The 26,615-nt window shown below is 45.2% G+C and overlaps 3 protein-coding genes across 24 annotated transcripts in view; 2 read left to right on the top strand and 1 right to left on the bottom strand.

Annotated features, from left to right (window-relative positions):
* Window positions 1-521: 521 nt before the first annotated feature.
* Window positions 522-4,633, top strand: CREBZF (CREB/ATF bZIP transcription factor). 4 transcript variants are annotated; one of them, XM_061458009.1, is made up of 3 exons: window positions 522-1,505; window positions 2,179-2,256; window positions 3,589-4,633. In XM_061458009.1, the coding sequence occupies exons 1-2, from the start codon at window positions 607-609 to the stop codon at window positions 2,225-2,227; spliced, it is 948 nt and encodes a 315-aa protein (XP_061313993.1). In that variant the 5' UTR covers window positions 522-606; the 3' UTR covers window positions 2,228-2,256; window positions 3,589-4,633. The 4 variants fall into 4 exon arrangements, with proteins under 4 accessions (XP_061313993.1, XP_061313991.1, XP_061313995.1 ...); XM_061458011.1 differs by having other exon boundaries at window positions 523-1,592; XM_061458007.1 differs by having other exon boundaries at window positions 2,179-4,633.
* Window positions 4,634-9,375: 4,742 nt separating this feature from the next.
* On the bottom strand, window positions 9,376-17,009 carry LOC133271661 (transmembrane protein 126A-like). Of its 4 annotated transcripts, none has more exons than XM_061458003.1 (5): window positions 16,903-17,009; window positions 14,634-14,758; window positions 11,082-11,275; window positions 10,210-10,324; window positions 9,376-9,636 (listed from the first exon to the last, which is right to left on the bottom strand). In XM_061458003.1, exons 2-5 carry the CDS (start codon window positions 14,747-14,749, stop codon window positions 9,432-9,434), a joined length of 630 nt encoding a protein of 209 aa, XP_061313987.1. In that variant the 5' UTR covers window positions 14,750-14,758; window positions 16,903-17,009; the 3' UTR covers window positions 9,376-9,431. The 4 variants fall into 4 exon arrangements, with proteins under 4 accessions (XP_061313987.1, XP_061313985.1, XP_061313989.1 ...); XM_061458001.1 differs by having other exon boundaries at window positions 16,851-16,933; XM_061458005.1 differs by lacking the exon at window positions 16,903-17,009 and adding an exon at window positions 16,698-16,820.
* A 31-nt stretch (window positions 17,010-17,040) lies between these two features.
* Window positions 17,041-26,615, top strand: part of DLG2 (discs large MAGUK scaffold protein 2) — a 998,920-nt gene continuing 989,345 nt past the window's right edge. For 10 of the 16 annotated variants that reach the window (XM_061457956.1, XM_061457950.1, XM_061457958.1 and 7 more), the window contains exons 1-2: window positions 17,043-17,201; window positions 17,778-18,859. In XM_061457956.1, coding sequence (XP_061313940.1) covers window positions 18,841-18,859 — 19 coding nt within the window. In that variant the 5' untranslated portion in view covers window positions 17,043-17,201; window positions 17,778-18,840. Of the gene's footprint in view, window positions 17,202-17,447; window positions 17,573-17,777; window positions 18,860-26,615 lie in introns of all 16 variants that reach the window. The other 6 variants (XM_061457959.1, XM_061457946.1, XM_061457944.1 and 3 more) reach the window with 4 other exon arrangements.

Here is a 26,615-nt window from a genome sequence, read left to right as displayed (position 1 = left end):
CTCGCACTGGGGCTCCTCTCACACAGGGGCTCTCCTCACACAGGGGCTCCTCTCACACCCGGGCTCCCCTCGCACTGGGGCTCCTCTCCCACACGGGCTCCCCTCGCACTGGGGCTCCTCTCGCACTGGGTCTCCTCTCACACAGGGGCTCCCCTCACACTGGGGCTCCTCTCACACAGGGGCTCCCCTCGCACTGGGGCTCCTCTAACACAGGGGCTCCCCTCACACTGGGGCTCCTCTCCCACACGGGCTCCCCTCGCACTGGGGCTCCCCTCGCACTGGGGCTCCCCTCGCACTGGGTCTCCTCTCACACAGGGGCTCCCCTCACACTGGGGCTCCTCTCCACACAGGGGCTCCCCTCGCACTGGTGCTCCCCTCGCAGTGGGGCTCCCCTCACACAGGGGCTCCCCCCACACTGGGGCTCCTCCTCACGCAGGGGCTCCCCTTCCAGCCCCCGCCTTCCCGCGCGCGGGCGCCGTCGCCAGGCGCCCCCCCCACCTCACAGCGGGCCGCTTCCCGACAGGCACCGCGGCGGGAGCGCCGGGCCGGGGCCGGGGCCGCTGCCGCTCTCGTCAGGCTCCTTCCCGTTGTGTCCCGCCTGCCGCCATGCGCCACAGCCTCACCCAGCTGCTGGCGGCTTCCTCCGGCGGAGCGAGCCCCTCGGGTGCCGTCTGGCCGCTAGCCGGCGCGGGGCAGGCCCCGAGAGGGCGGGATGGCGGCGGGGAAGGGGACCCGGGCCCAGCGCGGCCCAAACAACAGCAGCCGCCGCGGCGGGAGGAGAAGGAGCCCGAGGCACCCGGCGGCCCGCTGGAGGTGTGGGAGCAAGAGGACTGGTTCCCGGGCTTGGAGCTGGGAGACCTGCTGGAGGCGGCCCGGCCGGACTGGGACCTGGACGCGGAGCTGAGCGGCTGCTTCTGTGGGGAACCGGAGCCGCTGCCCCCGCCGGGCCCGGGCCAGCGGCCGGCGGCGGTCGGGCGGAGGAATGGCGGGGCTGGGAGCCGGCTGAAGGCGGCGGCGGCGGCGCGGCTGAACCGGCTGAAGAAGAAGCAGTACGTGCTTGGGCTGGAGAGCCGCCTTCAAGGCCTGGCTGCTGAGAACCGGCAGCTGCGGGACCGCAACCGCGGCTTGAGCCGCCGCCTGCGAGAGCTGGAGCGGGAGAGCAGCTACCTGCGGGCCGTGCTGGCTAACCAGAGCGCCCTAGGGCAGCTCCTGAGCCGCTTAGCCGGGATCCGCGCCGGCGGGCTGCAGCTCAGCACCAGCCTCTTCAGGGACACGGGCAGCCCGCGCCGCCATCACCACCAGCTCCAGCCTGCCGGCGAGAGCAGCGACCACGACTACGCCCTGCCCAGCTCCCGGCCTGCCAGCCTGGAGGAGGCGGCGGTGGTGACGGAGACGGAGGAGGAGTGGGCATCCCCCGGCGGGATCTGCCTCCACGTGGACCGGGATCAGGTGTCGGTGGAGTTCTGCTCCATCTGTGCTCGGCGGGCAGCGGCCTCCTTCAAAATGTAGGGTCAAGTACCTGCTGCAAGTACTCGTGGGGTGCTCCCCCCTATAACAGGGGCCTCGTGTCGCGGCGGAGGAAGCAGGCGATGGTGCGGAGGAAAAGGATCAATACAGTGGTGATGGGGTGGTAGTGGGGGATGTGCAGAGGAGGGGAGCCTGGCACATTAGTGGCCGTGGTAATGAAAGAAAGAAAGAAATATCTCTTGAACGTTGGGAGCCAGATGGTGGCCTTGGTTAAAGGTCGTGTAAAGCTGGCGTGTGGACGGTGGTGGTCTGAGGCTGTTTGGTGTTAAGAGTCGTGCAGAGCTGCGTACAGCAGTGCGGTAATTGTCATGCAAACTGACCCGCGTACACACGCAGAGGTGCCGCCACCAGAGCCCGTTTTTTGCACCACTTGGGTGGAAAAGATCATGCCGACCTGATGCATGAAGGTGTGCTCGGTTCCACTTCGCAGTTGCCAGTAAAGATAACGCTGACTACCCGGTCTTTGAGTCAGATAATGTCTAGCCTGCTTTACCTGAGGAGCCGAAAATGCTTGCTTAGAAAACCAAAAACTTCATTAAGACATCGTCACTGGACAGACTTAAGAAAATAGTAATGATCGGCAAAAGAAAGCATGCATATGAAATTGTACTGCATCTCAGTTATACATTACTATTAAAACCTCTCTGACAGTTTCTCTTTTAGGTGCTTGCCCTGCCAGGCTCCGTTGTGTAGGGGTTAAAGAACAGTCGTTTTCCACCTCGCAACCTGGTAAGGATCAATATATTCCCATAATGCGGTATCAGACAGCTTGCTTTGCTTATGCCAGTCTCTTGTAATGGCTGGTTCAGGAAATGATTTCTCTGGTCCTTGGCCTACTCTGCCAAAATGTTTCTAGCACTGAATGAGAACTCATAGTTCAAATTACCATTGCATCATTCTGATTAGCTGTTTTCCTTTCTTAAATGAATATGCATGTAGTAGCCAATACATGTGCTACATTTGGAGTTATAAATGCTTGTCGTTTGAAATAGGAGTTTTGAACTAAGCAATGAGCTGAAAAGGGGAAACATGCTAATAAGGGGGATGTGATATTAACAGCCTTTAAATGTAGGGTACTGTCCACAAAATGTAAGTAAAATGCATTTTTAAAAGGAGAGAATTTGTGACCTGTTCATTTCACATCCTATCTAGTGTTAGGGATGCACGGTACCTTTAAAAAGCCCTTCCTTAGCTTGCTCTAATTCATGATGCAGAGTTTTGCCTGCTTAAACAGAACCCAGACACTGGTTTTAGCTGTACAGTGGAATCCTCATGTAGAGGAGTCACTTTTTTGCATGGACCTCTAACAGAATTGCGGTTTGGAGAATGCAGTGCACTGAAGTAACTCGTCACTTTAGCTTCCCTTAAGCCCATCTCTGTGCTCCTGCATACTCAGGTCCCCATGTTACTTCACAGTAGCTTTAAATTGTAAAGGTATTGCATGTATATGCATGTGCTTAATTTTACTGTAGAGTTCTTAATTCAGCCTCTTACAGTATCAAGAAATCTATCACTGGATAGAATTAAGCACAGTTTAGAGATGAGCAAACCTGTATCTTGAGGCTCATGATTTGAAAGATGCTCCATAATTAACTGGGATAGGAGGAAAAATAGTTTGACAAACAAACAGTAGTGTGTGTTTTCTTGTACTAGTCAGTGTTTCTCCCTATCACAAAAGACGAGTGGGTTGTTTTTTCAGTTGTATTCTAACGTTTAGGTTGTTTACATGTATGTCAGGTTGGGGGAAGAAGGACTGTGAAAATGATAATATGTAAAGTGAGGTTTCACAAAGAATACACTTTCCTAAACCACTTTCATTTATTTTCTTAAACAAAAAGATTCTATTTAGTGTTTCTGAAGTCTTGTTTCTTAAAGCCTTAAAAGTTGTGTTTAAGGCTGGAGTAGGAAGTGAAAGCATTTTCTCCCAGTCATTTGCTGTATTGGTGCTAGACCCCATCAGGTGTTCGTGGGTATAAAAGGAGCCTGGTTTTTCTTTGTGAAACATCACTGTGTGATAAAGTATCTGTGTATTTAGCATCCTTGTTTTTCTTTATGCTAAAGTGGATTCAGCTGTGTTGGGGCAGAAGAGACGGGACCAGCTGCTGGCCACATTTCCTGCTTTATTTTAAAAGGTAGTATAAGAAATGAGAATAAAGAGGTAACAGGGCTTTTGCTGTCTTTGGCTAAACAAAAACAAACGAGGTTGAATGCTGTGATCATTTACTGCCATCCAAGATGTTTTCTATAAAAGCCAGTATCCTATCAAACAGGTTTTACTCCACTGTGTGCAAAATTCCATCTGGTCAGGGTGTACTGCCAGCACAAAAGAGACTTAGTGAGATACATGTTCCCTTATACCTCAGTGGTAGCATCAGTGGGACTGTGCAATCAGTCCTGAATTGTATAATCCTGTTGTAATGGATGGGTTACACCAGTGCCACAAGAATCAGAGTTACCCACTGAAACCTGAACTGGCTGATAGATGGAAGGGAAATAATGGAGCTAGATTCAGCCTGGGCTCAGTCTGCCAAGCTCAAGCTTCAGGAACGTGCTTAGTTCTAAAGTTTAACATGCTTGATGAAAAGAGAAACGCTCATGTAGCAAGTATGAGATGTTCCAGTGGCATTTTTACAGTTACTTCAGCCAAGAAGTGGGGTTTGAGTTAACTGAAATATGCATTCTTTCTTTCTGCATCGCTGCTAAGTGGTAGGAGTCAGGGCCATAGTTCTGGTCTCTGTTGTGAACCTGCACATGGCTCACAGACACTACACATGTGCTGTGTCTGAGAGTAGCTGATGTTCTGACATGCAAAATGGTGTATACTGGTACAAGAGCAAGGGCAAGTGCCCAGGAAGTAAGTGGCTGCAGGCATTTCTAGTGCCTACTGAATCATATTTAAACCAAATAGAGGGGAGGAAGTTATTTGAAACTCTTAACCAACTGTACTATCTGTATGGTGTGTTATTAATGTAGCTTTTTGAAGTGAAAGCCTTGAAATGACATAACTTAATACTTGAAAAATATATTGTAAATGTTTCTTTGTAATTATGTGCCATCCAGATAAGAATACAAGATCGTAATAAAATCAGACTTGTTGATCTTTAAATGTATGGGCTCAAATGTGTTTTTCATCTTCTCATCAATGCCTTGCTTTAATTGAGTGGTTCATTACACACAGTGGGAAAACAGGAAGGGGAAAGTGCTGTTGTTGCTGTCTGTGTGAGTTGTCAGTTGGAAAACAAGATAAAGTGGATGTGGGTATGTAGGGGAAAACAGTTCTTACTCATCTGTCTGTCAAATTAATGTTGTGGTGAGGATGAAACAAAGGTGTGTTATTCCTTGAACTGAAGAGCTGTGCTTCATGGAATCACCGCTCCTTGTTTATTACAATTGTTTTTCTTTCTTCATAATTTATTAATGTGGGTATGTTTGATCAATAAACCATGGAGGACTAGAACAGTTACATAAAAGCTTCTGTGGTCTATTGCATCTTCCTCCTCTGCCCCATTTTTAGGTTCAGAAGTTTGATGGCTGGTTAATATTACGTTGTTAAACCAGAATCCTTCATCAAATTATTTCCACGCTGAGCACTAGAGTGTAGCAAAAGGTTTGAGGGTGCTGGAAGGACAGCTTCAAGCTCCAGAGTGAGGCATGTGCTGTGCTCTTTGATTTCTTCTCATCTTCAACACTTTGTAGAGCACAGTTTAAAACAGCCTGTTGGTTTTTGGGCCCCAGGTAGTGCTAGTGTTGTGTGTTCACTGTTCTAGTGACAGTGGTCTGCAGCTTGATAAAATGGAACAATTGACAAAAAATATTACTTAAGAACAGGAAAGCATTGCAGTGTGCTCTGCCTTTTGGCTTCCAGTTGTACAAATTACCTTGTTGAGGGATGAAATGTGTGTGGGTGTTAAACTGTATGTTCCATAGCTTCAAGTGCCACCACTGTTAAGCCACTGTCCTCTTCTGGTGTTCCTCCACACCACGGTTGCTTGAAGACTGTTTAGTATTTAAATAGGAAGCAATTTCATGCTCAGTTCTCTGTTAGTCCTCTACAGTTTGATTCCAGAGCTGTGACTTGTAGTAGCAATCTAAATTAACATAATCTAAATTAACTTCTCTCTCTTTCCTCTGAAGAGCTTAGCAGCATCTGGGAGGAAAAAACAAATAGTGTTCCTGCAGTCTCTGCCTGCCTGGAGAGACAGTGTCAAAGGAAACATAGGGAACCACATTCCAGCACTTGGCATCACTCGGTACTTCCCGAGTCTTGGGTTTCTCATGCCTCTCGTGTGTCAGTGACAATAGATAATGGTCCGTGGTGAAACACACAAAAATAGAACAGTACTGTTTGGCACGAGTTGTGGGAAAATAACTTTGAAAATAGGGGAGTTAACACTGCTGTTAGCAAAAGGGAGTCTCATACCAGTTGCAAGACATGGAGATAATGATCCACGGTGGCTCCTTCCCGAAAATCCCCTAGAAGTCCTGACCCCCCGGAGACCCTTTTTGTATAGCTGGCTATTGCTTCCAATGTACGCTGTCCCCCTGCGTCGGAATGAGTGTGCAATTTTGCTGGTATAAAAGCCCAAGCTTCATGCAGCAAGAGGAGGCAGAATCTCATCACCCAGGTCAACGTTGCCTCCACTGGGACGCCTGCTAAGGTTGAGCCTGCCACCTTGCACTGTGATGACATCTCTCGGAGCTGGTTTCCTGATTGTCTTCACATGGTCTTTGGTAAGATAAACATTCACTGAAAATATCCATCTTTCTTTTACCCTTTGCCAGATCTTTCTCCCTATCTTTTCCTATAATGATAAACTGGTTGTTTTTTTACCTATTGTGCCTCGCCTCTCTCTCAACCTGGAATACCCGAACTCCAGAATACTCTCATCAAAATCATAGAATGGACTTGGTTGGAAGGGAACTTAAAGCTCATCCAGTTCCCATCCACAGGCAGGGACACCTTCCACTAGAGCAGGCTGCTCCAAGCCCCTGTGTCCAACCTGGCCTTGAACACTGCCATGGATGGGGCAGCCACAGCTTGTGCCAGCACCCTCACAGGGAAGAGCTTCTTCCTAATATTTGATCTTTTTTGTAAATGTAGTGATACTTAAAAACTGAAGTTCTATGGAGTTTGTAGTTAAAGAGAATCGATGTCAGTGGGATTGTATTTGCTGTTGGGCTGTAAATGTCTGGAGGATACATTTGGTGTGGGATCTGCTTAAATGGGCTTCGTGGTTGAAGAACATCCTGTGTGAAATTGCATATTGCCAGTAGCTGATTCTACCGTTTTTCACCCAGTTTAAGTGTGATGTGTGTGGATCTGGAGAAATAATTGTGCCTTGGTCATTAGAAGGATGCCAGGAACTGGGCTAAGACAGGGGCAGGGAGAGGAAGGAGTCAGCTACAGGGCAATAGATCATAACATTGAGATTCAGCATAAAAAAATGGTCCATAGGGAAGATGAAATTGGTTCTTTTTTAGTATTTCTGGTGCTCTGTTGATTCCTCTCTGTGGCCAGTCTGAGTGTGCTTCTGGCTGTAGTTCAGATGGCAAGCAAGATAAACACCATCCCTAAAGGCTGCTCTCCTGAGAACACCATAGAAGCTATTGCTGTCACATGCAAGCCTATAGGGGATTGTTTCTACTGAAAGGGATACAACCATGCAAGGGATACAACCATGCTCCATCCCTGAGTGTTCAAGACCAGGCTGGACAGAGCCTTGGGTGACATGGTTTAGTGTGAGGTGTCCCTGCCCATGGCAGGGGGGTTGGAACTTGATGATCTTAAGGTCCTTTCCAACCCTAACTATTCTATAATTCTATGCAACAAAATGACACAACGTAAACCTGTTGTAACTGATTTCAAACAGAAGGCAATGTTTGCAAGTTGTGACAGTAGGAGGCAAAAGCCAGGTAAAAGCTGGTCCTTTGACTCTGGAGAGCTGTATGTGGTATGCTGTACCCTGCCTATGAAGTGGGTAGCGGGTGTTTCCATGAGGACACTCCTTATGCATGCATGCACACATACAACAGAACTCACTGATGGCACCTGAGTGTCCTGCTGGATTTTGAAACAGTTGCAGTCTTACACTTAATTTGCGAACCCCCAGTTTAATGAGAAGCACAGGCTATAACTGCAACTGTTGCCTCCTCTAAACACAACACTAAGGAGTACATAGCTCATCCCTGACATCGCCAATGCCAACACTTAGAATACGTATCTACAATGCGCATATTCATCAGTTACACTGGAAACAGTTATCAGGCTTTGCAACTTCCTAAAAACATTAAGAAATGGGATTATTTTTCTTGTTCCTTCACCTTTCACCCTAAGAAATTAATATCTAAAAAAATGTGGTTTGTCCAAGTTGGACCATTAAATACCAGAACATGCATTTTGATTACAGAGAATAACTATCACTTGAATTGATACCAAAATGAAAGCAGCCCATGGAATGAAGATGGTTTTTGAACCTCCTACTTTAAAAAGCACCAGGATCTGTTTGCCGTGTCTTAACTGCATGTTGTCAAACACTCGCAATAACCACCAAGCCATTCATTTTCATTCTTAAAGATAGTACTGCAGAGTAAAAGTTTGATTTTATGTTTTTACTATCACAGGTAAGTGGTTCTGTTGGCTGATGACTTCAGGAGATAACAGTAATTCACGGCCTCGTAAACCACTCGCTCTGTGAGGATCTCTAACACGGGTTAGAGGTACGGACAAGATCGATCCTTAGATGCAGACCAGTATTGGAACACTGCATGATACAGTGAGATTGTGAACTAGGGAAAGCTAAACTAACTTCAGATCATGGGTATGGTGGAGGCTGTGTGCCTTTGCTGCTTCCCTGTACAAATCAGGCTGCTACTCCTGATCATAGAGAAACAGCACATGGTTACTCTGAACCACTTGCATCTTAATGTGAGAAGTAGTTTTACAGGCAGCACCTGCTCTCTGAGGCAGTCTCAACATAATTCCCTGCTTTGGGAAAAGGCTAATTCCAAGGCAAACTGGTCACAAGGACAAAGCATATTCCAATCAGGCTTTTTTTGGTTGCTTGATAGAGATGCTGAGAGCTCAACATGAGCATCACGCCTGAATGCTGTGGCAACAGTTCTGTACAATGCGACCTGTGTCACCTTGATGGAGTGATCACGTGAGGAAAAGTCTGTGCTAGCAGAGTGGAATAAAGCTGAGGGAGAAAAATACTTGGATTTTGAGGAATCACAGAATGGTTTGGGTTGGAATGGACCTTAAAGCTCATCCAGTTCCAAACCCCTGCCACAGACAGTGACACCTTCCACTAGAGCAGCTTGCTCCAAGCCCCTGTGTCCAACCTGGCCTTGAACACTGCCAGGGATGGGGCAGCCACAGCTTCTCTGGGCACCCTGTGCCAGCACCTCAGCACCCTCATAGTAGAGAACTTCTGCCCAATGTCTAACCTAAATCTGCCTCTGCCAGGTTAAATCCATTCCCCCCTTGTCCTGTCATTACAGGCCCTTGTAAAAAGTCCCCCTTCAGAAAGACCTTGCCTTGCACCCCTCCTTTTCTTTTTTAATGACTGTGGTTTGCATTATGAAGAAAAACACCTTTTGCAATAATACTCATTTATACAGCTGCTAAAAGATGCAGCACCACGTTAAAGCCAAACACCAAGCAGGCAACATGAACACTTTTTTCCCCATTCCCAAAGAAAACCACCCATCCTCATAAAGCAGTTACTCAGATATACAATCTAAGCTGGACATAACGAAAAACTTAACTTGCATTTAAGTTCCCAACCAAGAATGTGATGGCTGAGTCTTACCTTTGGTTTTCTACTAAAAAAGACAGGAAGCAACAACTTCTTGCTTTGTTTATTATGATTACTTATCCAAGGCAACTGAAAAGCTGCTTAACTTCATCCTTGTAACTCTTCAGGATCCCTGCTAGAGTTTATCTGCTGCAGTATTTTGACATATATTCCATGATGTTTACTGGCAAGATACAATCCAGTCAGAGCCTGTACAAGTACACCCAAGCTCATCTTTCTAAAGACAGGCTGAGAAATGCTGAGCCAGAAGCGCAAGAGATTTTCCTTCCCTGGCAAGGGTGATGAAGAATACCTAAACAGCAAAAACAGGGGGAAAAACTCCATTTCCATCTTTTTTCCATCCAAAATGTCAAGAATTAACATTAAAAATCTAGAGGCAGAAATTAATTCTCTCCTATGTTAAATTCACCTGGTGGTACTGAGCTCTCTGGATACAGGCTATGAAACACCCTAACTACAAACTGGCATCTCACCATCTCCTTGCTATGCTCTGACCCAATCTGGAGTTACTCCTGCAGGAAGGAGATGGGCTTTGCTCAGGATCTGTGAAGCCTCGTGGCCATCCAGAAAGGCCTAGCAGGATGGCAAATACAGTTTCCCAGGCACATCGTGGGTCACTTGTAAGGTTCCAGCTAAACATGAGTGCTTGGCAGTCTATCAGTCTGCAGATCTTGTTTCACTTGGGAGGCTTGGTGAGCTCTTAATGAACTTTACCTTGTAATTAGATGACCTTAGTGTAAATCCCTTCCTGTGTACTAAAACCCTACAGGAAGACAGGTGTGCACAGGCTAAACATCCAGATTTTAAACTGAACTAAAGATCTGACCAACAGACACATTTCACTAATTGCAGGTTGATGACGTACCTGGCTGCAAGGCTTCCGTTCAAGGGGATAGCCAGGAAAATAGGGTAGAGTCCACCCACAACAGCCCCCACCAGTCCTCCTCTGACCACAGCACAGACCTCACAGTTCAGCTCACCTGCACGACAAACAGTGTTTCATTGTCAACAGCCACATGGCTCCACCACACAGGATCACAGAAAGGTTTGGTTGGAAAGGACCTTAAAGCTCATCCAGTTCCAACCCCCTGCCATGGTCATGGACACCTTCCACTAGAGCAGGCTGCTCCAAGCCCCATCCAACCTGGCCTTGAACACTGCAGGGATGGGGCAGCCACAGCTTCTCTGGGCACTCTGTGCCAGCGCCTCAGCACCCTCACAGAGAAGAACTTCTTCCTGATATCTAATCTATATGCTGCATGCAACACTATGGAAACACACTAGACAGGAGTGGCCAAGCTGTACAGGTACATAAGATGCTCTGAAAAGACTCTTCCTTTTGCAAATGTATCACTTTCATTCCAACCCATGAAGAATTTATCACTCTAAAGATGACCTTCAAATGAAATCATACAGATGGGAAAACCTGAACTGCTTGGTTGTAGTCCCTTTTACACCATCTTTAGCAAAAATGCTAAAGGTAAGTGATGTGTATCAGAATTTAATAAACACATATAAACAAACGTATGTATTTCCTTTCCCACTCAACTTGAAGAGCTCACTGCTGCCCAATGCATTAGATAAACTGTTTTTCAACCCCTGCTTTACAAACAGAGGCATTTCAAGACCACAACAGTTCAAGATCGCTGTTCTGCAGAGGAAAACCTCCTGTGGGGTTTCACTGCATACAGAAAGAAAAGCCCTTTTGAAAACAAGGAATAACAATGAGGTTTTTACCTGAAAATAAAGGCTGACGCACAAATATTTCATAAACTGCTGCTGTTGAAATAAATGGCAGCACGGCCATTGGCAATGCAGTTATAATGGCAGCTCTTCGGACATGTAGGATGTTCCTGAAGAAGTTATTTCCTGCCAAGCCACATAAGCTTGCGTTTGCTGCTAGGAAGTATGATCCATGATTGCACAGATTCCTGTGAAAGAAGGAAAGCTGCTTCAGCAATTAAAAACTGTAAAGAAGTTTGGTTTACTCAGTGCCACAATTCACCTCTAAGTATTCTGCATAAGGTAAGAGATGTAAATCTCTCCCTGGTACAAACCGCAGAGCAGCTACTTTCAAAGGCACCCAGTAGTGCGTCTTTCACTACATGCCTGGGTTTACACACACCTCAAGAATAAAGTCACAGAAAGGCTGAGAAGCCTTCTCTATAGGTTTTATTTCTTATAGCTAATGGAAACGTCATGAAATTTGCTCTCCCAATGAGCCTGTTTCATCAATATTGAAATATAAGGATAATCTGTTCTGAAAAGAAATGAGAAAACCAGATATATGTTTTTTATAAGCCTTGTTTCCAGTCTGCTTACCCACAAGTAGAAATTTAGTATGAACAGAAGAGCTTTGAGAACAGATCAGTGGACCACTACGGCCACTGAGATCTTCCAGTGATGATCTAAGCAGCTCCTGCTGGATCCCTGATAGTCATCCTAAAGCTGAGAGGCTGCAAGCCTTCCTCACATGCATGGAGCACCTGCATTGAAAGGCCTATGTTGCCAGGAGGTTACACCAGTTAAAGGCTACAGAAGTCCAGCATTCTGACCTGGAGTTTCTCCTTTCCTTCAATTACAGAGGGACCAGGTTCTGTTATCTACTATGTTTTTAACATAGAGTTTAGAGCAGCTATTCCTGTTGCTATCTCTAATAAGGTGAAAGCAGAATAGAACAAAGTCTGCTCAGACACAGTCAGCATTTAATGTCGACAAACAGTTCCCATTTGAGTACATTCCATCACAGCAGGAGCGAGGGAATGGGAACACGTGCCTGCTTCACAAGCCTGATGAGCAGTTTGTGACTGATTTCATTTGACTTGCAGAAGGAAGGAGTGTGTTATCTTTAGATTATACCTGGCACAGTTGGTTATTAGTGGAAATAACTCTTTGCTTTAGGTTTGCACAAGTCTGAAATGCCTGGAATGAGAAGCACTGCCAGGCAAAGCGAGGAACTGGAAGGTTTTGCCTATAGTATGTTAAAATGTGTTTTAAAGATGTTCCATAAGTTGGATTTAGCAGTAAACCCCCAAAGAAAACAAAATGCCTACGCAGTCACACAATTCATATGAGGCCAAATGTCATATGAATTTGCTAAATTATCAAATGTGACAATCTCTAAACCAGTTTGTAACTAAAATCCATGCTTTTTAAAAACCCATTCACTTGAAATTCTTCTACATTTTCACATGTACAATAATATCAAGCAATGACCATAGAGCTCTAATCACAGAAAGAGGACTTTAGAATGTAGGTGCTAATCGTGTCAAACCAAAAAGATTAGTAACACCAGACAGCAATGACACCAACTAGTCCCATTTTGAACATGAAAATACTTTCATTCAAACATGAAAATGAGCCACTAACAATTCAGTTTGGATGTGATATGGCACAAGAGCGTCACTGGTCAGGTATTGCTCTTGTTCTTATTTAGGAGCTATGTTTTTTTTGTGTGTTTTCTTGTTTGCTTAAAAAAGAACTCTGCTTTTCAAATCACAGGTCTCCCAATACCAGGGTCATTCACAGAATGGCCCCAGGGTATGGTGTCTGCAGCCCAGCCATTGCATCCTGTTGGTATGTTTCCAATCCCAGGCAGGGAAATACATCTGTGCGTAGACATAAATGTGGAGGAGTGAGATTAAAATTTAGCAACGTGTTTAAGAAGCCAAAATAGAGCAAATTAATGTACCCAGGACCAACAGAATCTGCTACACTGAACCAAAGGAAAGAAAGGGATGACGGAAGGGCTGGGGTTTGGGGGTCTCGTTTGTTTGCAATACTAGCTCCATAGTGCTAAAACCAAGAGCTCTGGCAAGCAGGCACTCTCTCAGCCTAACTGCAGCATGCTCCCTCTTCTCTTCCAGCCACAGCAAGCTCCCCTCTGGATATACAAACTTTTAAGTCCTCCCAGGGCAGTTCAAGTAAAGGCACACGTCCCTGGCAGTGATTTCATTCCAAGGCCTAGGCTACAAAGAAGATGGAGACCCCCTTTTTACAAGGAATCACAGGGCCAGGTTGGACAGGGCTTGGAGCAACCTGCCCTAGTGGAAGGTGTCCCTGCCCGTGGCAGGGGTTGGAATTGGATGAGCTTTAAGGCTCCTTCTAACATTCTGTTAAAAGATGAGGGGTGAGGGACAGAAGGTACTCCTGGGGAGGTTCCAACTGGACAGAAGAGGAAAGTTTTCTCCAAAGAGAACAATCAGCCATTGGAATAATCTCCCCAGGAAGTGGTGGATTCCCAGCACTGAACACTATTAAGATTTGGCTGGACAGGGTGCTGGGACATCCACTGTAGGTCATGCTTCGCCTAGAAAAGTGGAACCAGATGGTCCTTGAGGTCCCTTCCAACCTGGCATTCCATGATTCTATGATACCACATGTTCTCTCAAGATCTTACCACACCATCACTATGGTACCTGCTTCCCCCTTGTCTCCCCAGCTCTTCTGGGGAAGAAGTGCTGTAAGGTGAATGTGAGGGGGCAGAACCTACACAAAGCTGCACCACTGACTGTGACAGGAGGGATAAAGCCTTGGCAGTTTTCTCTCTCACCTGTATGGACAGGCCCTGTGTTACTACCAGCACATTGCTTAGCCAACAATTTAGTCCTATTAAAAAATAAATAAATAAAAGAAGCTTCTGATTACTCTTATTCACACAGAATTCATCCAAGATGATACAGACGTGCAAACAGCTCCTTACAGGACCAGCTCAGCTCCAACAAGGTGCAATGCGGTATAGAGAGGTGGTTTGTGAGGCCCTGAGGGCAGTCAGTGAATTTTATCCTGCACAGAGCCCTGCTGGTGAGCGCACACGACTCCAGCTGACCCATCCATCACAATCGCCTGGACACCTGGGTCTCACCTTCCTGGAACAGGGAGCAGCACAGAATGAAATGCACACACTGGCAGGTTGATGCTCCCTCAGCTCTGGCCTCAAGCCAGCCCTGCTGGAGCCAAGATGACTCCTGCAGAATCACAACAGGACCTGCCTTACGTATTAGCTCAAGCACAGCACTGTGTGAAAACTCAGAGCCAGCTCAGGATCAGCCATCCCAGATCCTTAAGCCTTGAGGAGCACGTGCCAGAAACCAGCTGAGCAGCACCAGAGGTAACAGTGAAGTGACTGTATTTAGAAACCACAAACCAAGTTTGCTGCTCTGGGCAGTAACGAGCATCTTCACCATCAAATATTTTTGTAACTGCAAGGCAGATTTGCAGTTCAAGAGTAAGGGGAAAGAAAAGCCTCCAAAAGACTTGAAATGTTCGATTTATTTTACCAGCACTTACTGATCTGCTTTAGGAAGCTCATTGAATATCTTTTGTATGAGTTCCATCCGCTGAAATCTTTCCAAATATAGTCTATGCTGTGGAGCATCTAGTTCAAGAAACTCTCTTCCTGTCATCTTGAAGTCCTGGATCATAAAGAACAAACCAATGGAATCAAAGTTACACAGCCCCAGTACGTAGCCAATAAACATTTAGACTCTGTTGCTACTATGCAACCACAAAAATGCATTTTCCATGGCAGTTTTGGACAGGAAGGGCACAACCCAGCCACAGAAATCTGAGATGTTTATAACTACAGAAACCCCAACAAACTGCTTGCTTCAATGATGTTGCAGCTGCGTTTTGACAATTGCTCCAAGCCAACTTCAGTGCTTGCTATCTCACCCTCTAAATACTCCTGCGTGGGCACCTCCAGCCCTGCAGCCAGACAGCAGCTTGGATGGGGAAACACAGATGAAAATTGCTCAGAGGAATGACAGGCAGTGTACTTATTTCCAGCTGGATCACCTTTTGACACTACAATCCCCAATGCCTGCAGCACAAGGGAGGACATTAACTGTACAATGGCTTTGGCAATACCCCAGGTTTAAATTGACTTAACTGTCAAATAGAACCATATTAAAAAGGAATAGAAATATATACTTCTTGTAAGGATTTAAAGAAATCATGAAGCTATCTTCTGATTTTATATTCCACAAATAAGACTTTCCCCCCCCCCCATTTAGCCAGAGAAGTGTATCAAGTCAGAAACCATACAGTTGTATTGGGTTTGTGTGGTGAGTTTTAGGTAGTAAGGGGTCTAAAGGGTGGCTTCTGTTAGAAGCTGCCAGAAGCTTTCCCCACATCCAACAGAGCCAATGCAGCTGGATCCAAGATGGACACACCTCTGGCCAAGGCTGAGCTCCCCAATGATGGTGGTAGCAGATCTGGGAGAACATGGTTAAGAAGGGAAAAACCCTGCTGCACAACCACAGCCATTAAATAGAAGTGAGAATGTGAGAGCAACAGGCCTGCAGACACCAATGTCAGTGCAGAAGGAGGCAGGAGGTGCTGCTGGCACTGAGCAGAGGTTCCCCTGCAGCCCCTGGTTCAGCCCATGGTGAGGCAGTTGTGCCCCTGCAGCCCATGGAGGTCCATGGTGGAGCAGATCTCCACCTGCAGCCATGAAGACTCAAGCTGCAGAAGTTTATGGAGGACTATGTCCTGTGGGAGGGACCCCACACTGGAGCATGGGAAGAGCATGAGGAGTCCTCCTCTGAGGAGGAAGGAGCAGCAGAAACAACATGTGATGAACTGATCACAATCATCATTCCCCTGCACTACTCAGGGGGAGGAGGCAGAATTAGGTAGGGAGTACAGCTGAACCTGGAAAGAAGAGAGGGGTGTGGTGGGGGAAGGTGCTTTAAGATTTAGTTTTACTTCTCATTACCCCACTCTGATATAATTGGCAATAATTAACTTCCCCGAGTTGGGTCCGTTTTGTCTGCAATGGTAACTGCTGAGTGATCTCCCTGTCCTTATCTTGATCCATGAGCTTTCAACCTTACTTCCTCCCCTTACCCTGTTGATGGAGGCAGAGCAGCCCGGCGGGCACCTGGCAGCCAGCTGAAGGGAACCCACCACAAGAGCTCCTCATTAAACCCGGTATTTAGCGATTCAGATGCTTTCTCCCAGAGAAAAGCTTCCCAGACTTACTTCACTAGACCTTTAGCTTCCTTTATGACTTGAAGGCCGATCTGTAGGATGGTGCTCGCTTCGATCTGGGCTCGGCGGGCTGCTGGAGCAGAGGAACTACCCCGTCTTGAGGCCGTGTCTAGTGGCAAGTGTCCAAACGCGTCCTTCAGGTAAACCACCACCATTGCCAGGGCGCTGTAACTACCCACAGTGAACCTATGACCCTCCCTGTTCCCTTCACAAGCCTGTAAGGCAGCTGGAGGTCCCCAAACCCCGGTTACACCATGAGGCCGCGGCTCACCCCCACGCTTTAAACCCCACCGAAAGCTGTTAGGAGCCGTTAACGACCGTTACAAACGTCCGTTAACCCCCTCAGCACCACACCCTCACCGCGTTTGTCCTCACGGCCTTGCCGCCGGGGCCAGGCTCCGACCCGCACGACCTTGCGCTGTCCCCATCACACACAGCCCCACCGGCGGCTCGGCTCTTCTCTTCCCGTCCCCTCTCCTCCTCTTCCTCTTCCTTTCCCATTCCTGCTCTTACCAAGCCGGTCCCGCCGGGAAGGCCCCACCACCTACAACATGTCTCCGCCCACCTCACACTCTCCTCCTGGACGCCGCCATCTTGCCCGCTCACATGACCCAGCGCTTCAGAAGACACCTTTGATTGGGTGTTCCCCACCGGCCCAGCATGGCGGGTTCCAATTGGCCACAAGCCGACGGGCGGGGGTCAGGCCCTGCCCGGCCCGGCGCTCGTTGCTAGGGGTGGCGGATGGCGGTGGCGGCTCCTCCATGGGGCAGCGGCTGAGCGGGGACCCTGCAGCGGCGGCCGGGACGCGGGGACTCCCCGTACCGGAGCGAGGAGCCTTCGATGGGGGGAGGCCGAGGCCTCGGGGTAACCCGCTGACCCCCTCCCCTCACCCGGGCCCCGGCACCGCGCTGCCCGCGGCCCCTTCCTCTCAGCCCCGCGCCCCTGTCCCGCTTCCCCCTCTTCCCTCTCCACCAGCTCCTTTGTGCTCCCCGTCCCGTCCCCATTTAAACCCCTCTCTCCCCGCTTGCGTCTCGCTTCGCTCCACCTCCATCTCATCCCCTCAGCTCCTGCCTGTCCAATTGTCCTTTTAACCTGGTCCGGCTCCTCCAGTTCATCTGCATCCCAGCGACCAAGCCAGCCCTGTCCCGCTTCAGACAGTCCCCTTTTGGACCGGGAGAAAGCGAAGGGGGGAGGGAGAGTCCCCGCTTGGAGGGAACAGATCCCAGTTGTGAATGGTAACGAGCGAAACAGAGCCGCCCCCTTCACAAATACAGTCCCCATCTCCTAAAGAAGACGATGCAAAGCAGAGCCCTGTCATGTGCATCTCAGCTCCTCAGGCGGGGACGGGAAGCGTTTGGAGCTTGTCCACCTTTTTCATGCTTAACGAGCTAGATGAGGAAAATCTATCCCGTTTGTGTTTCTCTTTTTGTTTCTTTCCAGAAAAAGGGGGAGAGAGAGAAAGAGGCTCGTATTGAAGCCAACCAGCTGCGCTTCTGAGTGGGAAACTGGACCGCGCTCATGGCTTGCTTTTCATTTCCTTTAACACATCATTATCTCTGAAAATGAACCTTTTTGTGAAGCTTTTCTCCTAACTCTTCTTCTTCCTCTCTTCACGAGGTGGCTGCTGTGCAAGGGAAGAAATGGCATGAAGTAACTGACTCCGGTATAAAAGCAATCTGCTTTGCCAAAGTGCCCAGTGAGCAGCACTGTCACTTTAATAATTCCAGGTCAAGGGATTGCTTTCCTCGTTTTTTTTCAATCCTCTCTTTTAATACATGGGAGGATCAGAGGGACATTAAAGACCATAAGGCTGGGTGGCTCGCAGATAATAAAAATGAAAGTGACTGCCCAGTGACTTCTGTTGGGTAAGAGGGTGATGTTTGAAGGCTGTTTGGTGAGGAAAAAGGGACCTTTTCAGTCTGCTCTGTAGTCACCTAATGCATAGCTAGCAAAATTCATTCAAGAAGTGAAAGAAGTTAAAAGAGTCCCTTCGGATTGGTTTTGTCTTCCTCCTTATTTGGATTCTTTGGGCATTTTTTGTCCTGCAGATAATGGTTTTGAGCATGTACAGGTGGAGGATTAAGACAGCTGCCTAGAGATGGACTGTGCCTTAATTGTATTACAGAAAACCTTTTAATTTTCAAACTTTGCTGCCAGAAGAGGAGTTCTAATAAGGTTTTGTATTCCCAAGGAACAGTTTCTCTTGTATTTTTATAGATTCAAATATATTTTAAAGAAATTGAAAGCATCACTTAAAAAAAATATCAAAAAGCTTCTTTTTTCCCCCCTTTTTTTCCCCCTCTTTTGTGGGAAGTGTTGGAAGCCCAGTTCCAGAAAACAGCAAGTCTGGATAGAAGTGAAGACTGAAGCTGCGTTCCCTAACTGAACTGCACAAGTGGTTTGCAATAGATAGGCAGCTCCTGACCTCGCAAAGGGTTCCAGTAGTGCATCGGTAATACCAGTAATAAAGTACTTGCAACCAGATTCAGAAGTAGGAAGAAGAATGCCAGTCAAGAAGAAAGGTGGGCTATGAAGCTTCATATCTCATATTGCCTCTTCATTGTGTTAATTGTGCATTTCTGTTAATTAATTAAAAGTGTTTTAATGGGGGATTGAAATGGTTTTTCTTTTGCGCTGAAAATGGGAGAAAACTCTGTGCACTTACAATACTAATTCTACAAAGTATTTTATGCTGTGTTTTAAGACTTGTGGTGTCAAATGTGGCCTCAGATAGTGATTTTTGTAAAGATCAGCCATCAGAGATGTTGAGCAGACACCAGGAGGAAAGCTGGGCAGTTGATTTTGTGAGAAGCCTCTCTTACAAACGCTGATGAATTTCAATATCATAGGTTCAGTCTGTTGTCTATACACGTTTGGTGAGTAAACATCAGCCATGGGAAGCAGCATAAATAAATAACAAAGTTTCAGGACTCATTTGAAATAAAAGTCGTGAGAGTTGAGTTTTGAAGGTGATTTGAATGTGAGGTTTTAAATGCGAGTTGAACTAACTTTGTTTTCCATGCTTTAATACAATATCAAGGCACTACCTTTGTGACTGTAGTATGGCAGCATTTGGGAATAAAGACTAGGCTTACATTTTGCCCCTTCTCTCCTAAAGTTTATGGTTACAGCAAGTATAGGAGCAGCTTTGGAAAATGTGTTTTCCAGTGTTCAGACAAGAATTGGGGAATATATGTGGGCAAATTCTTACTCTGAAAGCACTTGTAGACCTGAGGTTATTTCTGGTGCCTTGTAATTATGGCTTTGATTTAACATTTCAGAATGTGCTCATAAAATAAATGGCACGTGAACCTTTTCTGTTTGGCTCATCCATCCAGATGTCCCTGGATCTGATGATACCAAAACGAGGGGGAAGGAGCAAAAAGTCAGTGTTACACAACAGGAATGAAGATATAGTCGCTGTGACTATGGATTCTTGTAGGAATAACCATTATTAAATATGAGTTAACATTTATTATGTAAATAATGATAAAAACCATGCAGATTGCTAGGATAATTTTTATACAGACAACAAAAAAAATGAGATTTAGTGGTTGCATTTTAACAGATGACAGCATAGAAACGAATATTCAAAACTGAAATGTTTTAATGACTGTCATTCCTGTAATTACAATTGTATGTAGTAAAGATGGGAACGTGTATGAAGCAGCACCATACCTTAATAATTCATCCTACTGTGCTGTAAATGTGTCACCCTGATGCACTGGTGAAGCTTGTGCACTCTGCCTGTTCACAGAAGGAAGATTAAGACTGTCTTTCCACCTTTTAAGTCTTACTTGTGAGTTGGGTGATTTAAGGATGTTTCTGTGCCGGATGTTCAGCTGTATTGCAGCTTCTACTTGCTGCTGGATTTTTAGGGTGAAATCTGGGCTGCTTTGTGCAGGCAGTTAAATGGGAATCACAAGTGGTCCCTTGTGGCCTTAAAAATGCTGTTTGTTTTGAGATAGTCTGAATCAGTCTTAATGTACACCAAGGCTTTAATTTCTTTGGCTGCTTTATGAGGGTATGTATTTGGACAGCTTTAAAACATAAGTTCAAGAGACCCAAATATCCTCATTGAAATACTTTAAACTGCCACATCAGCCAGTGTACTGAGGTTACCAGCGTGAAAGCATTTGGGTATTAAAAGGATATTGTTAAAATGTATTTAAATATGCAAATTGCAGGATTAAAAATGTTAGTGAATCAGCAACTTTATCATTATAATGAATGACTGAATTTGTCTAGTTCATGCAATAGACTTTAACTTTCTAAATGTAATTACAAGCATTCTGGCAACTTGAAACATGCTACCATTTAAAAAATCTGCTATTGTTACAAGTAATCCCTGTTACTCCTTTGAATATTAGGGAGATTAAGGAGATTTTTCTGCCCCCCCTCCCCCCTTTTTTTTTCCCCATTTATTTGCATTATGCTTTTAACAGCACTTTGTGTCTTAACTAGCTTCACATTGCTGTGGATTTCTTTTCCCTTTCTGGTCTTATGTATTTGGGAGTTCATTCCTATTGTCTTTCCCACCCAAGCCATCTGTAGAAATCCCAGTGAGATGCTCTCTTCCAGGCTGGGCAGAAGTATGTATTTCAATAGCAGCATCAAGGACAGGATTATCCCTCTCCCTTTCAGCACTTCTTTATGTGTTGCTATTTTGGCTTTGATCAAAATATTCTCCTAAAATCAGGAATGAGACAGAGAAACCTTTAAAATAAACCCAAGGTTTGAAATATCCTGATACTTATCACTGGAAGTTGTTAATTTTTGATTTGGCATTGACCAGTTCTGGTCTTTCTAAAGAACAGCGTATGGACTTTGTGAATTTGCCTTTGAAAGAGCTCTCACATCCAGTACTAGTCTTCACATTTCACATAGCTTTGGACCTGGTTTACACTTTGCTGCTCAATACCATCTTGCTTTTAAAAGCCAAGGTCTGTTTAGTAAGGAAAACATACTTAATAAAAGTCATATAACTTAGAGGAAGTATTGTTTTCTTACAGCTATGGAAAAAAAAAATGCTTGCTCCTGGTTCTGCTCATGGTCGTGTCAGTGTGTGATTGCCTTTGCCTGATGTACTACAGTGAAAGGATTTTGTTTTCTCACTTTATTCTGGTGGGAGATAATCCTTCACATTCCCAGCAAAACCCCCCCAGGAGGCAAGGCTGGAAAGGGAGACTGGAGTAGCCTTCAGGCACTGAATGTGCACCCTTTAGCTAAAGGGTGAGACAAGCGTATGGATTATTGCAGAGTTGCCGTGTCGTTAAACAAATGCCTTTTCTCTTTGGCTTTTGGTTGCTCATCTTTCACTTAAGTATGCTTAAAATTCTAAATCAAACCAGCCATTTGATTTTAGTTACAAAGTTACTTGTTGGAGAGTGCCATTGAGAGATGATACAGGATGAAAAAGTAAATAAATTCATTATTGAGAAGTAGAAGAATTGAGAAGTAAATAAATCCATTCTTTTCACTTGATTCTTAACTTTCACAAACAAACCAGGTTATGTATGACCACAGGTCTTCGTAACTAACTTATGGAACTTCTGGGGGAAAGCTTTGCTTCAAAGTGAAATAGTACTGCCATAAAGAAGAAGTGAACTCAGGTTACGAAGTGAAGTCGTTTTTTTTGTGTGCTTTTAGATGTTTTCTCTCTCTCCCTCCCTGAGTTACTTAGCTGAGTTGATTTCTGTTAACTCTTGGGGACTATATTTAGATCTGTAATTGCATATCTTTTGGATTCATCTGCAGAATAGTTAAGAGCATAAAATGTTACTGTAATTCATTCATGCCTTTCACAGTGATGGAAAGAACTAATTAAATGCATCCTCCTCTGTGATTGAGACCAGATTCCAGTTTTGGAGCCCTGCTTGTGATTCACACGGAGATGGCAGGAACCCCAGCATAAAGATGCCTGGTTGCACATGTGCTTCTAGACTAACCCTGTCATTGTCCCTACACATCTGTCTGTGTCTAGGCAGTCAGAGCTACTTGAATGTTGGGATTTATACTGCCCTCATCCCATTTTCCGTCTCTGAGAGTGAGAGGAATTGTATCTTTACCCAGATGAAACCTGTGGGCTGCTAATACCATGTTGACTCACCCACCTTGTAGCTGGTTTATCTAGAGGCATGCTGTTTCTGTTTTCCATGGAATAGCATTTTTTGTCATACCTCTTATCAGAGAATCACAGAATGATTTGAATTGAAAGGAACTTTAAAGCGCATCCAGTTCCAACCCCCTGCCACGGGCAGGGACACCTTCCACTAGAGCAGGTTGCTCCAAGCCCCATCCAACCTGGCTTTGAGCACTGCCAGGGATGGGGCAGCTACAGCTTTTCTGGGCAACCTGTTCTAGTGCCTCAGCACCCTCATAGTAACGAACTTCTTCCTGGTACCTGAAATCTAATCTCAATCCCCTCTCTGCCAGTTTAAAGCTATTCCCCCTTGTCCTGTCCCTGCATGCCCTTGTAGAAAGTCCTCCAAATTTCTTGTATAAAGAAATGCTTTTAAGAATATGTTTTATTAAGCACATCAATGTCAAGAATTCAAAAGCCTCAATCTGATCCCCTGTGCACTGCTTCAGTGCCAGTTAGAAGAATCTGACTGACAGGCTTTGTGAAATACTAGATTTTGTAGTGGTAATGCTAACTTTTATTTGGCTGGTGTGTTGAAAGGAAGGGGTTTAGAAACAACTCAGCAGCAGGTTCTAAAGCAAAGTTCACCAGATAAAGCTAACTCCCATTAATGCACTGGAGTTCTGGTGCCCTAAATCTCTTTAAAACTGACAACTTCTTTTTAAATAACAAAATTTCAATAAGGAGTCATAACTTTTTGTGCTCAGAAATCTTAGTGAATGTAGTTGTAGGCTCCTTGCAGCAAGAGATCCAGCATGTGCTGGAGATTTTATTTTTCCCTTTCACTTCTAACAAGTCATTGGTATTATAGGCTTTTGTCTTTTCAATAGCTGAATAGATATTCTCAAGTAAGTACATGGCTAAAAGGCTGCATTTTTCACTCCAAGTTCTGTTCAACTGCTTCTCATTTTTCCAGTACATTGAATGGGAGCAGTGCAGTGCTGTAGGTTGTCTTTACAGACTGTGGAAAGAGCAATTTTAGTTTTCCAAGAGTTAAACAAGTGGCAGAAAATTGCTATCTAAGCTTTGCCAGCTTTTACCATAAAGCCTCGATTTAAAGATGTAACTGCCTTTATGGCAGTAATCTTTTCCCAGCCAGGCATTGTTTCCTCTGTGAGAAACAGTGATGTATTTTACACACAAAAGGGCATTATACAGAACAATTCTTTTTTACATAAATGCAGGCTGCAAAGTGAAGTGGGAATGGTGAAATTCATATTCTTTTTCCAGCTCTACCATTGTTCTGGTATTCATCAGCAGCAGTAATGAAGATCCATCCCATTTGAGTTCCCTCACCTATGCAGGGTGCCCAGGTTGTTGTCCTGAAGGGCTGCTTTGGCCAGCAGAGGGAAATCCGCCTTCAAAGGGCATTTTAACCCACCTAAGATCTGAATTGCCTTCTTAGCAGTTGTCATCTCCTCTTTTCCCCAGATCATAGGGTAACCACACTAACTCACTTGCCTCAGATGATGCCTCAGTCTCTGCTATAAATTTCAGTGGAAAAAGCCTCTCCTTATCTGAGATATTTATGAAAGCTGACGTGTGTTCTATGGGTACTATAAATTAACACTATTCATTATTTTTATGGGGGAAAATAGTGTAATACTGAAGGCAGCCATAGTGTTGATACAGACACAGGAGGCAGCTGTGCATCCTCTCCTCCTTTCCTGTTAAGTGCATATTGCAGTTAGTAGAAGTAACTATTTTGCATTATAAGCATTTATTTTTCCTCATTCTCCTTTCTTTCTGTATTTGTTCCAGATGGCCAAGTTAGATGTCAGGGGGTGACCACAGAGAAAAAGCTGAATTTGTAACTAGTGGCCAAATGTTGTAAAAGATGATTTTGCAGACCCAGAGTCAGCAAAATGAGCAAAATCTGCCTTACTCAGATCTGCTTGTTTTGTTCAGGTCATGCCAGGTTCTTACTGCTTCTAAGAATTTAAGGTCTGGTTTACTATTGTGTCTTCTTGTATTTACTATAGATTAAAACAGTGCCAAAAACATCTTTAGAAAACTAAAGATCATGCTTTTTCTTGACATATTCATCCCAGGAATAGCCAGCAAAGCTGCCTTGACCTGCTGGGTGATTACCGTAGTAACCAGCATCCAAAATAAGTGGGGAAAAAAGTTTGCTTTTGAATGGCTATGGTCCAGATGAGCTTTTGAGGGCATTAAACTGTCTTCAGCAGGACAAGTTAGTGCAAATGTCCTTAAGTCTGACTTCACTTTGGGATTAAGATGTCAATATTTCCTTCAAAACACATTGGGGAACTGAATCATTTCCTGGAAAGAGGAAATCTGGATAATTTATAGTTTTACAAACAGAAACCAGTATTTAGGTTTTAAAAGGCTCTTCTCTCCCCTGGCTGTATGGTATATTTTGCATTATGCTGTAGTGGAATAATTCAAGTCACCTTACACTTCACACCTAGGTGTTCTCTACAGTAGTGCTGCCTTGCAGTTGGATGCCTACTGAGCTGTGCTTTTAACACAAAGTATAACACAGAGGTTCTTAAATTAAAAGTTCCAGTGTGAATGTAAGAAAATGTAAGACCATGATGCCTATTTTGATAATAAATAAAGGCAAGTTAATCTCATTCCATTTATTTTTCATCACTAGAAAGATGTTAGTGTTACTGAATTTACTTACTTCTACTTTGTTTTCTTTTATACGATACAATACTTTGTATGAGTTTGGAAGTTACTTATTCCTGAACAGACATCTTTTTGTTAGCTTTCTGTTTCATTCCAGCTTTCACATTTATGTTAATTTTTATGCTGAATATTCTCTTAAAGTAAAAAGAAAAATAAATCACAGCAGCTCTATTAAGTAAATAACTCCTGGTTTTTACTCTTGCAACTTTACATCAAGTTCCACTAGTTTTCTGTTTCACATCCAATTAGATTGTAAGCTCTTCAAAGCAGGGCTCTTTAATAATTTTACACTGTTAAGATGTCAATTTACATTTATTCCGCTGGATAAAGAAGAGGTTTTCTTCTGGTGCTACATCATTTTGGGGGTTAGTGGCTTCATTTTTCATTCTGTCTTCGTATTAGCATTGTTGATTTAATATAAGCATTTGTACACCTAGATTGTAACACTGTGATGCTTGAAAGGCAGAAACAAGTAGTTCAGGTGAAACTACTTATAATTGCAGGGTTTCTGTGGGTTTAGAAGGAATCTCGGGGCCTCAGAATCTGCTCTGAGTGTCTCAGGACATAGAATTTGAGACAGGATCACTCACAAGCAGGCCCCACATTAACCTCCAACATGGCTGGGGAAAAAGCTCACTGATGAAAAGGAATGGCCCTGGTGGTGTGAGCAGCAAATACCAGCAGTTGCTAAAGCCCTTCTGAAAAGATCCCTGAAAAGAAGTGATGGGGTGAGTCCAGAGGAGGACACAGAGATGCTCTGAAGGCTGGAGCAGCCCTGCTCTGGAACCAGGCTGAGAGCTGGGCTGATTCAGCCTGGACAAGAGAAGGCTCCTTAAGGTGAAAACTTAGAGCAGCTCCAGTGCCTAAAGGGGCTACAGGAAACCTGGAGAGGGGCTTTGGACAAGGGCCTGTAGGGACAGGGCAAGGAAAATGGCTTTAACCTGCCAGAGGGGAGTCTGAGATGAGCTCTTAGGCAGAAGCTCTTCCTTGTGAGGGTGCTGAGGCGCTGGCACAGGGTGCCCAGAGAAGCTGTGGCTGCCCCATCCCTGGCAGGGTTCAAGGCCAGGTTGGACACAGCAACCTGCTCTAGTGGAAGGTGTCCCTGCCCATGGCAGGGGTTTGGAGCTGGATGAGCTTTAAGGTCCCTTTAACCTAAACCAGTCTGGGATTGTACAAAGAATCAAGGTCCCAGAGTGGTAATGATAATGGACTCTTCCATATTGAAGTGTGACACAAAATGAGCAGGTTATACACTAAAAGCTAAGTATTTCTTTCACAATTTTGTTGTAGTTTACAGGAAGGGATGCGTAGAGAATGCTATCTATGGGATTGCAGGGGTCAAGTATTCCCATCCATGAGCACTAATGCAGGAATGTAGTTTCACTTTCAAGATGCTTTTTGCTAAGCAGAAATGCTGGAGAAAAGTTTGTGATTTTATGCTGAGCCAGTCACTTGCTGATCTTTGTATAGTTATCCTGTTC

Source organism: Pezoporus flaviventris, unplaced genomic scaffold (genome assembly GCF_033815535.1).
Source record: "Pezoporus flaviventris isolate CSIRO_AGI_PZ_B2104156 unplaced genomic scaffold, CSIRO_AGI_Pfla_v1 ptg000025l, whole genome shotgun sequence".
Classification (NCBI taxonomy): domain Eukaryota; kingdom Metazoa; phylum Chordata; class Aves; order Psittaciformes; family Psittacidae; genus Pezoporus; species Pezoporus flaviventris.
The sequence above is the reverse complement of the archived record's forward strand: the minus strand, read 5'-3'. Positions and strand labels throughout refer to the sequence as shown.